This window comes from Hippopotamus amphibius, chromosome 17 (genome assembly GCF_030028045.1).
Source record: "Hippopotamus amphibius kiboko isolate mHipAmp2 chromosome 17, mHipAmp2.hap2, whole genome shotgun sequence".
NCBI lineage: Eukaryota > Metazoa > Chordata > Mammalia > Artiodactyla > Hippopotamidae > Hippopotamus > Hippopotamus amphibius.
In genome coordinates, this window is record NC_080202.1 from 1,275,033 (window position 1) to 1,289,359 (window position 14,327).

A 14,327-nucleotide genomic window follows, 5' to 3' on the forward strand; every position below is an offset into this window, starting at 1 on the left:
TTCAAAGGTCTGACTCATCTTATTACTATGGATTTACACCAGAAGGAAATTCAAGGATTCTTCAACATTCCTGTTGATAATTTAAGAGCATCTCCTTTCTTATTACAGTATATTCAAGAAGAGGTGAGCTAGCTCAAACTGTTTAACATTCTGTTTAAGGTTGAAAGATGTGTTTCCATTTCCTTGGGCTGTCCATGAAGGATTAAAGCTTGATGTATTCTGCGTAAAGTACTATTTACTTTATAAATGTAATTTGGTGTATTTTAAAATTCTTAATCTGCAATTTATTTCTTTTGCTAAGCAGTTAAAATTGCTTTTTTTTTCTTTTGGACCTCAGGTACCTAGAATCACCTAGTTGTGATTGTGGCAAATAGCTCACCATCATCACTGGTCCATGCAGGTCCTGGCCTCTTTCACGTGTCCCTCTGTCTGCCTCATCTCTATGTCCATCTGTCTATAGTAGTCAGCCTCTGTGATCCTGCCACTCCAAGAAAACCAGCATCATCCCAATAACTTACATACGCTCATGGGGTCCTTTTCTGTCCCATCTCCTGCCTCCTTCTACCCAGGGAACTGCTATCCTGAATCTTGTTTCATCTTTCTGTCAATTTCCTTGGTTAAATTTATTCCCAGGTATTTTATTCTTTGGATACTATTGTGAATGGAGATGTTCCTTTTGGATTGTTCATTGCTGGTGAATAGAAAGAAACCAATTCTTGTGTGTTGATCCTACAACTTTGCTGAACTCATTTATTAGCTCTAATAGTGTTTTGTGTTGTGTGTGGATTCTTTAGGGTTTTCTGCATGTAAGATCATCTGTGAATGGACACAGTTTGACCTCTTCCCTTTCCTTTCCAACGTGGGTACCTTTTATTTATTTTTCTTGTCTGATAGCTGTGGCTAGCGCTGCCAGGACAGTGTGAAGTGGCAGCAGTGAGTGTGGGCATCTGCGTCTTGTTCCTGCTCCCAGGTGGGAAGCTGTCAGCATTTCATCATCAGGTCTGATGTGAGCTCTAGATTTTTCATAAATACTTTTTATCTTGTTGAGGAAGTTCCCTTCTATTCCTAGTTTCCTGAGTGTTTTTATCATGAAAGGGTGTTGAATTTGTCAGATGCTTCTTCTGCATAATTTGAGATGATCATGTGAGTTCTTTTCCTTCATTTTATTAATGTGATATATTATAGTAATTGATTTCTCTCATTTTGAACCACTCGTGTTCCTGTGACAAATCAGACATGTAATTTTAATATAGTTACATTTGCTATTCTTTGACATAGTAGCACTTTTGTGACTCGTTACTTAAGAAGCCTTTTTAAATGTTAACTTATGATGCACTTAGCTATTTTGATTTTTTAGGAACTGTTTTCCTCACATGAATTATTTCTCTGTTTATAACTTTTCCAGAGAACTCTTCTTACAGTATTTAGAAGATGGCAGTTTATAGATTGCTGAGCAGCTTCTTTCTGTCAAGTGTACAGGCCTGCCCCATCTTCCAGCAACTAACATAGGCCCTCCATAGTGAAAATGGTTGAAGTATTTTTGAAAGGGAAAACTAGAAGATATTCTACTTGTTTTTTTAAAAGTTATACACAAGAAACATACAAACTCTAATACACTCAGAAAACAGTATGAATGTAATTTACCTGAATATGATTCTCAGTTGAGACAGAAAGGATGCAAGAGCACAGCTCCTGTCCTCACGGGAGGAAGAGGGTCCAGGCAGAGGGCAGAGCGTGGGGCGAGGCTAGAGTTCCCAGAACGGGGTCCCAGGAAGAACTGCCTCGGTGAAGATGCCTCTGTCTGGCGGAAGTAGAGCGGTCGCTGTGCACTCTCACAGCCTAACACTCGGCTTCTGGTTGGGGGATGTTTCCTCTCAAGACACCAGGCGGCTGTGCGCTGACGTCTAAAGGTGTGCGTGGCAAGAGTGCCTCTGGCGAGGCTCCTGTGGGCCTGCTGAGTCCAGGCCACAGCACCCGTGTGCTGGTCCAGAGGTCAGGCCCAGGTCGTTGCCCTTCCTGCACGCCCCTGCCTCAGTGCAAGGCTGCCTGCCTCTTGAAGAGGTTTCATCATTGAAAAGAAGCTGGGCACGAACGCTCTTGGTTCAGCAGACTAGGGAAGTGGGTCTTTGTTTTAGATGGTGAGCTAACAGGAGTAACTTCAAACGTTTGTTTAAGATTCTCTGTTCTCCATGCATAGAGATAAATTGAAACAGCCTATGGAAAATGAAATGCTATATGGGAGCTCACTGTTAAAAATGAACTTTGTTCTATTTGCTTCTTTATAGTGTATGTACTTGTCTTATGCCTTTTGTTTTCATACCTCAGAGCTTCTCAGGCAGGGAGGTTAGATTCACCAGGTTTAACGGAGTCTAAGTTGTCATCAGCTGAGGTTTATGGTATCATGTCATCAAGAGAGAAGGAAGCACTGCAGTCCTACTCTGACACCCCCACCCTCCGTCACCTAGTGGTTCTGTCCTGCCAGCTGTGACACTGACACCTCATCCTCTGTTTCTCTTGGGTTGTCGCGGGCATTTGAGCACTTTTGCCAGAGTCAGGAGGGGCGTTGGGCTAATGGAAGCTCATTGCCCGGAAGCTCTCCCCCTGCCTTGGTCACGTTGCTGTGCATGTGTCAAGCTCCTTTTCCGATTCAGTCCTTCCACAGCTTCAGCTCCTGGCGGGGAGTCTTCCTTTCATAGGTCCCGGAAGGCCTTCGATTGTCGCCTTGCAAGCAGCGTGGGGTTGCGGTCCTCCCTCCAGTGATGACCCTTTGATTCAGGATGTGGAATTCACACCCTGCCGCCCTCTTCCCTTGTCCCTCTGCGTGTGTGATGCCTTGTCATGTGAGTGCTGCGTCAGACTGCGCTCTCTCTGGAGACCTGTTAAATGGCAGTCGGGCCCAGCCCGGAGAGAACCAGCAGTGCCTGTGATGCACGGAAGTGGAGGACATGGGAACGCCGTGGCCACCTTCCTGCGCGGGAAGGGGTGAGAACACAGCGCGGCTGCTGCAGGGCTGCCAGCACTTGTAAGGCAGCCCTGAGTGTCAGGCATCTGAGCTGTGGACATCTTAAAATACGACCCCGAAGAGGCTTGGCCTTGATTAAGTGCAGTGCTTGTTTTTAAAAAGTGACCCAGTGTTGTGGTGATCGTGTCACTAACCATCGGCCTGCGGCAGGGCTTTCAAGGACGTCGTGGAGAGGGAGGTGCTGCCAAGTGTGCGTCTGTGGTGCATCCGGAGATCCCATCCCATCTGCTTGTTCTGTTCTGTTCTGTTTTTTTATTTTTCTTTTAAGAACTTTTATTGAGATACAGTTAACATACAATGAACTGCATATATTTAGAGTGTACAATTTGGTATCCCAGTCTCCCAGTTCATTCCCCCCCCAGCCCTCCCCACTTTGCCCACTTGGTGTCCCTGTGTTTGTTCTCTACATCTGTCTCTATTTCTGCCTTGCAAACTGGTTGATTTATACCATTTTTCTATATTCCACATATACATCACATCCGTTTTTAAAACAGAAGCTTACGAAGTGATCCTATTTCTGACTCTTGAGTTGCTTTTGCCCTCTGTGTTCTTCTTAGTGTCTTTATACCAGTTCACTCTCCTTGTCCCAGAAATGAGAGCTGGCAGGAAACGGGAAAGCAGGGACGCAGGCAGGGGTGTAGCAAAGGCGTGTGCGTGTCCGGCAGTTGGATGCTCTGTGGTCCCACAGTGGCCCTGGTGATGTTCTCCCTTAATGGTTCAGGGGGAATCACTACAGTCTGGAAGTCAGACGTGCGTGACATGGTGTGTTTTCCCCTCCAGCTGATATAAGCGTCATCTTCGAAAATGCGAAAAAGGGAAACTTGTGTTGTTTATCGTGGCAGTGGGGAGATGCACTCTGTGCCTAGGGGTTCTGACGGCAGTGATGAGACAGCGCGCTTCCCTGGACCCCCTGCCTGGGCGCGGGCTCCTCCCGCAGGGCTCTCCCTGGTTACCAGTCTGCTTTGTTGTCCTGAATCCTCTCCATTTCTTTCTGAACGTACCTCCTGTCTCTGTACACAGAGTTACAGAAATTGATTTGTGGGGGCTTTTGGGGGGGAGAAACCATATGTTGTTGGTGTGGTTCTGTAACGTGCTTTCCTTTCCCTGGCTGGTGTCTGGAGGTCTCTCCGTGTGTGTGTATGGTTGTGCTGTGTGTATGGTTGTGCGTGGTGACTTCTTTCTTCACAATCGCTGTGCAGTGCCCCACATCCTCCTCCTCGCTCTGCGGTGGTGAAAGTGTTCTGCCTGCTGTCCGAATGCCTCTTGAGTCTTTGAAATGTGCCCGGTGTGACTGGAGAATGGAATCCTTAATTTTATGTAAGTTTAATTTAAATTTAAGTAGCTACCTGTTTAGATGTTTAAAGCACAAGTTTAAGTGAGCCACAGTTTTTTCAACCATTTCCCACTTGCTTGGATATAAGGCTGTTTTAATTTTTCACTCTTTTAAGTGAAATATTTTATTTTCGAAAAATATTTAAGTAACATTGCACTGAAAATTCTTGTTCCTGCCTTTCTGAGTAGTTACACAAGTATTTTTCTGAGATACATTAGGAAGTGGAATTGCTTGATTGAAAAGTATCTACATGTTTAATATTTTAATAGATATTGCAAAAACTGCAATTGTCTGAAGGGGCTGTATTCATTTACACTTGAACAGAAATTCTCTGTGTAAAATAGCAATTTATCTTCTTGCTGTGGTTTTGAAATTTCTGCACAATGTGTCCAGGTGGATCTTTTTTCCATTCATCTCACTAGGTGCTCAGGGGGTCCTTTTCATTCTGTACAAATTTTGTTTCCTATAATTTGAGTGTTACATCCCTTCTACTTTTTTCATTCTTTTCTTTGGGAACCTGTTAAATATTAAGGATCTTGGATCTAGTCTGTATATTGTTTAACTTTTTTTTTTTTTCAAGTTTTGCATTCTCATGTGCTGCATTGGTGGGGAAATTCCACTGGCTGGGTCTTGCCCATGGTTTTTTTCAGCTGTGTCCCTCTTGCCCTTCAGCCAGACGACCAGCTACTGTGTTTCTTATTTGGACCATAATAACATCCACCTTCTAGATTTCTTTCTGGTTCTTTTTCGTAACAGCTTGTTCTTTGTGCATATGATTTCCTGTTTTGACTCTGAGGAGAAAACAGACCTGTTTTTATTCAAGAGTCCTTTCTTTTAAAGTTTCCTTTTCTTTGCTTTATTGTTTCCTCATTTGTTATATCTTCTCTTGGCCAGGTTTGGTACTATTTGATGATGTTTGATGAGGCAAAGAAGTACATAAAACAGTTTAGAAAGACTTCCAGCAAAAATAAGAATGCCTAAATGAAAATATTTTTTGCTGCTTTGCTCCCTGATAATGTTGAGTAAGTTAGGCTTTTTTTTGTGTGTAGATGATCAGATATAGACATCTTCTCCATGTGCAGGTATCTGTAATAGAGCCTTCTTCAAAGTAATCAAGGTTTTGTTTGTTTACTGTTTATTATTAGTGCTTCCCATGCTAGGCCTCATGCAAGGTGCTAGATGTTATTAGTGCTTATATTAAAATGCACTGATCTAGCATAATTGTGAGAGATCAATGGGGATATATTTGAATGAAATAATATAATTTAAGTGATTAGATTTTAAGAACGTTATTTGAAAATATGCCCAAGATGTAATCTGAAACAACAAACTACTGCTCAGCTTAAAAGTTATCCTGTCTTCTAAACTCTTAGAAGTCGGTAATGGGTGTATCTTCAATTGTAATCATCCTTGTACAGATCCCTTCAGAGGTTCAAAGTAAAGGACTCCAGAGGAGACTGGTATTTTGCTTATTTTCTTAAGGGCTCTTAATATCATTTTGAAACAGTGCTGGGCTGATTCCTTTAACAAACTGGTTTCTTCCTTACACTGTGCCAGAGACACATGAGAGAGTTGTTTGCTTGGACCACACTTATTTGGGATCTGACAGGTGCCTTTGATTCAGGTTCAGTGAATGTCACCCTTGTGCTGTGACGTTACGTGTAACTGGGACTCGTGCGAGGACTTCCTGTTGAGTTTATAAAAACGTCTTTGCTGTCACATAGATACAAGCTAATTACTGATTAACCCTACTTTTTTCTTGAAATAAGTCTATGAGATTCATGCCTTGATAATAATTTTTTTCCCTAGGTAGGTGTTTCTTCATTTTCCAAAGAGGAAATTTACTTTGAACTTTTTCTCTTTTTGGAAAACTTCCAAGCGAACAGGTGACACTGCAAGTGTGTCGGAATGTTCATTCTTATTGGTTGCCGGGTGTCGGGGTGGAGACGTGGCAGTAATGCCCAACCTCTGCTCTGTTGCAGATCCTGGATTACAGGAATGCGGTGATCGTGGCCAAGTCTCCAGCCTCTGCGAAGAGGTAGGTGGCAGCTCACGACCGTGCCTCAGAGCCACCCCCGCGGGTCCCAGCCCCTTGATCCCGGCTGTTCTGAATTCTAGCTCAGCAGCTCCCACTGTGAGCCTTGTTTTTCATCCTGTGGACTGATAGTTGAAAAGATGTCTGCTGACTCTGTGTAGTAAATGATGATTTATTTTCCCGCCTTTTTTCAGTCCCAGTCTCTGACTGCTGTCACAGAGCTCCAGGACTGGGCGCCCCAGCCCTGCACGCAGGCAGCTGCGGGTCGCTCATCTCTAAGCCTGCCATTTACAATACAAGCGAATGTGTTTTGAGGCTGTTTACTGCCTTTTTATTCAGAGAACTCTGTAATTTATTACCAGAATTGTATCCACCCAAGAGGCCACTCATTGCTATGTGTTAAAAGGTGACATTTTACAAAACTTTCAAATACCATAAGGTATGCAGATGGGGCAGAGCTGAGAGTTACATGTAACCTGGAGTAACTGATGAGTCAGGGATACAGACCCTACAGCTGTGTTTGGACTGAAAGGATTTCACACACAGACACCTGGCGATAGTGTGGGTGGGGTTCCCGACCACGGACCACGGACCACTGCTAGAAAGCCGGTATCACGCAAGGTGATAACGCGTGGCGTGCAGGTTTCGTCTGCTTGTTTCTGGCTTCCTCCTCCAAGCCTCTTGTTTGGCACCTCACCTGAGAAAACCGTTGTAGTTCATTTAAGAGACAGCCTAAGGCGGCAGGAAGGTAGTTCAGCTAAGAGGCGAGAGGTGCCAGCTTCCAGCTGGGGCTCAGCCCTTCGTTGTGAGAACGCTGAGAACCGCGGTCCAGGCTCTCCCAGGCCTCTGTTTCCTCGTCGGTGCGGTGAGGGTTACGCCCTCACTGCTTGTCTTAACAGAGCTGTGGTGCGCACCAAAGCACGTGGGAGGAGTTGTGCAGGGTAAATGCCGCTGTGTGCCCTGGCATTGTGCAGTTGTTGGCAGGGTCTGAAGGTAGAGCCTGGTAGTTGGGGCCCTTTGGCAGTGAGCGGCTGTTTTGAGTAAAAGGGGTCATCTGAGAACATGATGTTGCTTTAACAGGAAACAGAACTTGCTGTAATGAGTTGTTTGGAATTGTTTTCCTAGAATAATTGAGTGAACAGGAAAAAAAAAACCATCTGAGATCCTGTGTCTTGTTCTGACCTATGATGTAAAGTTGCCCTCGTCACTGTACAACCAGGAGCAAGACTGAGTTGCTTTGGAATTCCTCTGTGAGTGTTAGTGTCTAAAGCAACATGACCTACAGGAGCCATCCTGGTCCTTTTTGGACCCAGGTGGGAATTCGTTACGTTACTAAGTTATGTAAACTATCAGAAACCAACATCATTGCGCAGGCGATGATTTTATCCGTCTTGACAGTGTTGTGGTTTATGGAGCATTATTCTAGGGATTGGCAGACCGCTACAGGTTCCCCATGGAAAACGCTTCCTTGGAGGATAACTGAGAGCTCAGTACCTTGACAGTGATCTTGTTTGTGAAGCCGGTCTTGACTTGGAAGGAGGACTTCCTCCCTGGTCCTCGTCTCCGTGGGCTTAGGGTGGGGCAGAAGCGAGTGAAGGCTCTGCCTTCGTATTTGTCTGAACATTTTTGTTTCCTCTGAGGATTTCTTTAAAAACTATTTTGAATTTTTTTAAAAGGATGAATTTAAAGTTATGCAAATACTACATCGTAACTGTTAAGATATTTAGCAGCTTTTATTTAAAATATTCTCCCTCTAAGCCTCTCCCTCTTTTGCTTGAATAAAGACATTCACACACACAGATGCACTCTTCTGGATCAGGTTATGCAGTACAGCTCGGTTCCTGTGACGTCTGCTGTCTTTTCCTTGGAAATATAAATTAGATTCACCGCAGGAACGGCCAGACCAGTAGACGTCTCTTCACGTGCATTTGAGATTTTTTTAAACCACAGGAGACTTAACTGCGTGTGCTGCATAATGACATCTCCTGAGGGAGCAAAACGTAGCTTCATAAGGAAGTAATTTAAAATGGATTTCAGCATCAGTGAACTTACTTGAGCTAACGCTGTGACAAAGCTCTCCTTGGTCATGTGGTGCAGACGGGAAGCCTGGGCAGAGGAGGGAGTCTGTCCCACCAGGGACCAGGTGCGTGCTGTCAAGCGCCCTGCTCACCCTGGGGCTCTGAAGTGCATGGCTGTGTCTGGTGCTGGTGGTCCTGTTGGTGGGGTTCTGTTTCATCCCTCATTTACGACCACAGCCCTGGTTTTTGTTTGTTTTTAGTTGTTCTTGGGGGCTGTAAGGATCTTGTTTTGAATTTTTGATGTTTGAAAACCAAGATTGGGAGAACTTGTTGGATCTTTAAGTGCTTTGTCATTTTCTGTGCATTAGGTGCTGACGATGGAAAAAAAAAAGTAAGACCTCAGTGGTGAAATCTGCCACGTGTTTAAGGGAGAAATAGTGCTAAATATACATCAACTCTTCCAGAAAATTGAAGAACTAGTACTTCCCAGCTCACTTTTTCATCATTACCCAGATAGCAAAGCCAGACACAGACATTGCAAGAGAAGAAAAATGGGTCCATATTCCTCATGAACATAGGTATAAAATCCTAAGCAACATTTTAGCAAATTTAATCCAACAATATATAGAAAGGATAATACATCACGACCATTTGGGAACAAACCAAAAAAGAGAAACCATGTGATTATCTCAGTAGGTGCAGAAAAGCATTTGATAAAATCCAGTTTCTCTTCCTGATAATAACTGTAAGCAGACTGGGACCAGAAAGGCGTTTCCTCATCTGGTAAATGGCATCTACGAACAGCCCCCAGCGAACCTCACCCTTGCTGTGGACGGCTAATTGCTTTCCCGTCTATTCCACACTGTATACCGGAGCTTCTGGATAGTGCAATTAAAAGAAAGACGAGGGGGTGGGGAGGGAGGAAGAGAGAGGGAGAAAGAAGGAAAGAAAAGAAAAAAGAGAAGAAAAGGAACCCAGTGTGGAAAGGAAGAAGCAAAACAGTCCTAACTTGCAGGCGACATGATTATTTATGTAGAAAAATCTGATGATATCTATAAAAATGCTGTTGGTCCTGATAAATCAGTTTAGCAAAGTTGCAGGATGTAAGATCGCGATCCAAAAGTCAGCTGTATTTCTTATATACTAGCAGTGAACAACTGGAAATTGAAATGAAAGAAGAAAGCCAATAGCATCAAATTAAGTGAAACACTAAGGGTGTTCCAGACTTGCACACTGGAAGATACAAAACATTGCCGGGAGAAATCAAAGACCTAAATGAATGGAGAAATATACTGTGTTTATGGCTTGAAAGACTCAATATTGTTAAGATATCATATCTCCCTGCATTGGTCTGTACAATTGAGACCATCCCAATCAAAATGTCAGCAGACATTTTTATAGAATTTGACAAGCTGATTCCAAAATTCATATAGACATGCAAAGAAACTAGAATAGCACCTCCCCCTCCCAAAAAAAAAAGTTCAAAAAAGGAGAACAAACTTTGGAGATCTAACACTACCTGAATTCAAGATCTGTTGTAAAGCTAAAGCAATCATGATTGTGTGGTATTAGAATAAAGATAGAAAAATAGGTTACTGGAACAGAATAGAGTCCAAAAACAGACCCACAGGTATCTGGAAGACTGATTTTCAGCAAATGTGCAAAGGCAATTTAATGGAGAATGGATAGTTTTCAACAAATGAAAAGTGTTGGAATAATTGAATGTTTATATGCAAAATAATGAATTCTGAGCCATATCTCACATCATTTTTAAAAAATCACCTTTAAGTGAATTATATACCTGCATGTAAAACCTGAAACTATAAAACTTCTAGAGGAAAATATAGAAAAAAAATCTTTGTGACCTTGGTTTAGGCAAAGATTTCTCAAATATGATACTAAAAGCCCAATTCATAGGAAAAAATTGTTAAATTGGACATCATGGAAATTAAAACTGCTCTTCAGAAGACACCACTGAGAGAATAACAGGAGGAAGTGCAGACTGGGAGAGAACACTCGTGAAGCATGTGTCTGATGAAGGACTTAAATGCACAATCGATTAAGAATTCTCTAGACTTACTAAGAGAACTAACAACCCAACTAAAAACTGGCGAAAGAGAAACAGACCCTTTATCGAACCATATATATGGGTGGCAGGTAAGCGCCATTTGTCACGGGGGTTCCATCCAAATTGAAGCCACAGTGACCCACTGCGTGCCACTGGGGTGGGCCTCTTGAAACGCCTGCCACAGCCCATGCTGGCGAGGACATGGGGCAGCCAGAGCGCTCACGCACGGCTCGTGGGACTTCGCGATGATGTGATGGCCGCTTTGGGAAACCTGATCCAGTCACTGCAAGAGAATAGTAAGCATGCTTCCAGACAGAGATTTGTGCATGAATATTCACAGCGCTTTTGTAAAAACTCATGACTGGACACAACTCTAAAGTCCGTCCACAAGTAAGTGGACAAATAATGGTAGACCCACCCGCACCGTGGACTCAGCAGGGTGAGGGGTGGGTGCTCTCCTGATGAGTGTGTGATGTGGGTGAGTCTCCAAAATGTCATGCCGAGTGAGCAAAGTAAGACAAAAAGGGCTGCAGACTCCGATGCCACTTAAGACACTCCGGAAAAGATGAGACTGGTGATAGAAAGCGCATCACTGGTAGCTGGTGCTGGAGGGAGAGGTTGCAGAGGGCCACAGGAGACGGTGGGCAGTGGTGGATGTGTCCATGGACTTGGTTGTGCTGACGGTTGTACGGATGTAGAAACACATCAGAGCTCATGGAATCACACGGTTTAAGGGTGCAGTGTCTCGTGCCCCAGTTACAGTGCCGTGAAACCTCGGCACGTCGCACCTGACGCGCCGTTGGCGCCCTTCCTCTCGTGTGGTTGCCTCCCGCTGTTGACTCGGTGGGTGGGTGGGTAGCGTTAACAATCCCAGGTGAGGAAACGGAGGCTCAGAGGAGGTGAACGAACGTGTACCTCCCTGGCTCACTCGGCTGGCCGAGCGCACGCCCGACCCCGCTGCCAGGGGCCGCGACGCCACGCGGGGCCCCCACACGTTATCCTGGGTTCTCAGAGCCTCTGCTGGTTCTCGTCCCCTCTCTCATCACTCCCTTGGGGAACTGCCCTCTCTGAAGCGCCCGCGACGTGCCTCGTGGACGGGAGCCAGCTTTGCGTGGCGGTGAACGGGTCCCCCGCTCTCTCGCAGGGCACAGTCCTTCGCCGAGCGCCTGCGGCTGGGCATCGCGGTGATCCACGGGGAAGCGCAGGACGCCGAGTCGGACCTGGTGGACGGGCGGCACTCCCCGCCCGTGGGCAGGAGCGCGGCCGCCATCCACCCCAGCCTGGAGATCCCCCGTGAGTGCGCTCCCCGGCCCCTGTCCTCTGGGACTGGAAGGCGGACGGGGTTCCTTCTCGAACGTGAAGGACTTGTTCTCTTTTTGTTTTTCACGTTGGCAAACACGGATACCTCTCGTGGCCTGGTTGTGAAAGTGCGCGCCTGTGGCCTCTTGGCGGCAGGCTCGCGGGGGGCACGTCGGGGGTCTCAGGCGCCCCTCGGCGCTGTGTCCTGGCGCAGGGGGTGGCCGAGGCAGGGAGCCCGCCGCCGCGGTGGTGGTGCGGACGCGAAACGCCGGGAAGGGCTAGCCGGCGCCGCAGAGGGCGGCGTGCTGGAGAGGGTGGGGTCAGCGCCACTCACCGCGCGGCCCTTGGGAGTCGTTAGGACTCCGGACGCGAGGACGTCCAGGGAGCGTGTGTGAAGAAGGCGGGAGACGAGAGCGCAGGCCTGGCCGGGGCACGGGCCCGGGGGGAGCGTGCAGGATGGGCGGGGCTGCGAGGAGGCTAGAGTCATGCGTGGACTTGCTTTTGTCTTTAAGAAGCTTCCCTCAAGCTTTAATAACATTTTTTTTTAGTTTTTTATTTCTTTCTTTATTTTTGGCTGCATTGGGTCTTCATTGCTGTGCGCGGGCTTCTCATGGCAGTGGCTTCTCTTGTGGCGCTCGGGCTTCGTTGCTCCGCGGTGTGTGAGATCTTCCCGGACCAGGGCTTGAACCCGTGTCCCCTGCATTGGCAGGTGGATGCTTAACCCCTAAGCCACCAGGGAAGTCCCAATAACATCTTTCCAGTTTTAAAAACATACTGGTTTTGTTTGAGTCTGTTGGGGAGAAAAAACTTTACCCTCATCACGTTCAGTGCTCAGGAGGCTGCAAATAAAACTGACAAAGGACAGATGAGCGAGAGAAAAGACAGACTTTAGGAGGAGGCTGGAGTTCAGGGCTTGTATATGATCTTCCTAGGGGAAGGGTAGCGGGGGAAGGGCACTGATAGGAGGACCAGTGGCTCTTAGGGAGGCAGATGGGAGACAGGACAGTGTGTGACGGTGTCTTATAGATAGGAGTGGTGCCGACTTCTGGTCTGGGCGATAAGAGCCAGTCTTCTGTGGTTGTTCCTGTGAGGGGATTTAGGACAACTGAATTCTTTTGCGTTCTTTTAGGGGGCTCTGCTCTTGGGCAGATAAGGGATTTCAGGAATTCAAATGCCTTCAGCTTAAAATAATTTCCATGCCACTATGGTGTATTCTGGACCCCTTTGGGTTCTTGCTTTGCCTAGGAGTTGGCTTATTTACAAACAGAAAATCTCAGAGAAGGAAATACTGTCCTAGGATGGCCGTGAGGGAGCAAGATTTCAGCTGGCCCTTGTGGATCCGGTTAGCTGAGGTGGAGGGCGAAGGCGTTCGGGCACGGGTTCAAATGGGGACAGGACGGCGGAGGCAAGGGCTGGGCTTGGTGTCTGGCCATGGGTGGCCAGGAAGAACACCACCCTGAGCGCTTAGGGTCCTTGGAAGGAAGACATGGGGGTGAAGTGGCAGCATTCTGCTGGGGCAGCCAGGGGCTTCTGGAGGCAGTGAGTCCCTTGTGTCACAGGAGGCGGCTCTCGAGAAGATTGTTTTTGCTATTTGGGGTCCTTTGCATTTTCATATGCATTTTAGGATCCGTTTATTTCTGCAAAAAAAGTGGTTGGCGTTCTGATAGGGGTGCGTTGAGTCTCTAGATCACTTGCGGAGCATTTCCATCTTAACAATATTTAGTCTTCCAATCCATGGATGTGGGATGTCTTTGTGTTTATTTTTCTTTGATTTCTTTAGCAGTGTTTTGTAGTTTTCACTGTCCAAGTTCTCTACTGCCTTAGTTCCTCCACAAGTAATTTTTGTGCATTGACCTTTTAGCATTGTAACTGTGGTGAATCCGTGTATTAAGTTTGGCAGTGTTTTGTGAGATTCTTTGGTATTTTCTGTATGTGGGATCATTGTACGTCTTCCTGTCCAATCTGGATGCCTTTTATTTCTTTTTCTTGCCTAGCTGTGCCGGCTGGCACACCTGGTGCACTGTTGAATAGCAGTGGTGAAAGTGGGCATCCTTGTCTTCTTCCTCATCCTAGGGGAAAGGTCTTTCATAAAGTATAATGTTAGCAGTGATTTCTTCATAGTTGCCGTTATCAGGTTGAAGACGTTTCCTTCTACTTCTAGTTTCTTAGGTCTTTTTATCATAAGACATGAACTGCGTAAAGGCTTTGGCTTACTTTCTAATCTAGAAACTTGTGTGTGTGTTTCGTTCTGGCCAGTGCTGATTCCTAAAGAGAAGCCCCCGATCACCGTGGTCGGCGATGTGGGAGGAAGGATCGCCATCATCGTGGTACGTGGGCCTCCCCGGCTGCCGCCCCTCGTCCCGTGCACCGCTGCTACCTTGCTGACTCCTTGCTACCCTGCTGGGGGTAGTGCTGAGGCCGGGGGAGTCTCACTGGGACCTTGTGCTCGATGTTAACTTTGGTCCAAAAATTGGACGTTGTGAGGTGGCCCACAACTTCTCTTTGGCTCAGGCACAGGTCAGAGGCTCCCAGGCCCCCTCCTTGGATCCGAG

At 46.3% G+C, this 14,327-nt stretch overlaps 1 protein-coding gene across 6 annotated transcripts in view; it reads left to right on the forward strand.

Annotated features, from left to right (window-relative positions):
* PRPSAP2 (phosphoribosyl pyrophosphate synthetase associated protein 2) overlaps positions 1-14,327 on the forward strand; it is a 37,787-nt gene that overhangs the window by 13,667 nt on the left and 9,793 nt on the right. For all 6 annotated transcript variants that reach the window (XR_009049879.1, XM_057714041.1, XM_057714042.1 and 3 more), the window contains 4 exons: positions 8-123; positions 6,338-6,393; positions 11,621-11,769; positions 14,032-14,102. Coding sequence is in view for 5 of the 6 variants with exons in the window: in XM_057714041.1 (XP_057570024.1) it covers positions 8-123; positions 6,338-6,393; positions 11,621-11,769; positions 14,032-14,102 (392 nt within the window). In the remaining variant the exon portion in view is untranslated. The remainder of the gene's footprint in view (positions 1-7; positions 124-6,337; positions 6,394-11,620; positions 11,770-14,031; positions 14,103-14,327) is intronic.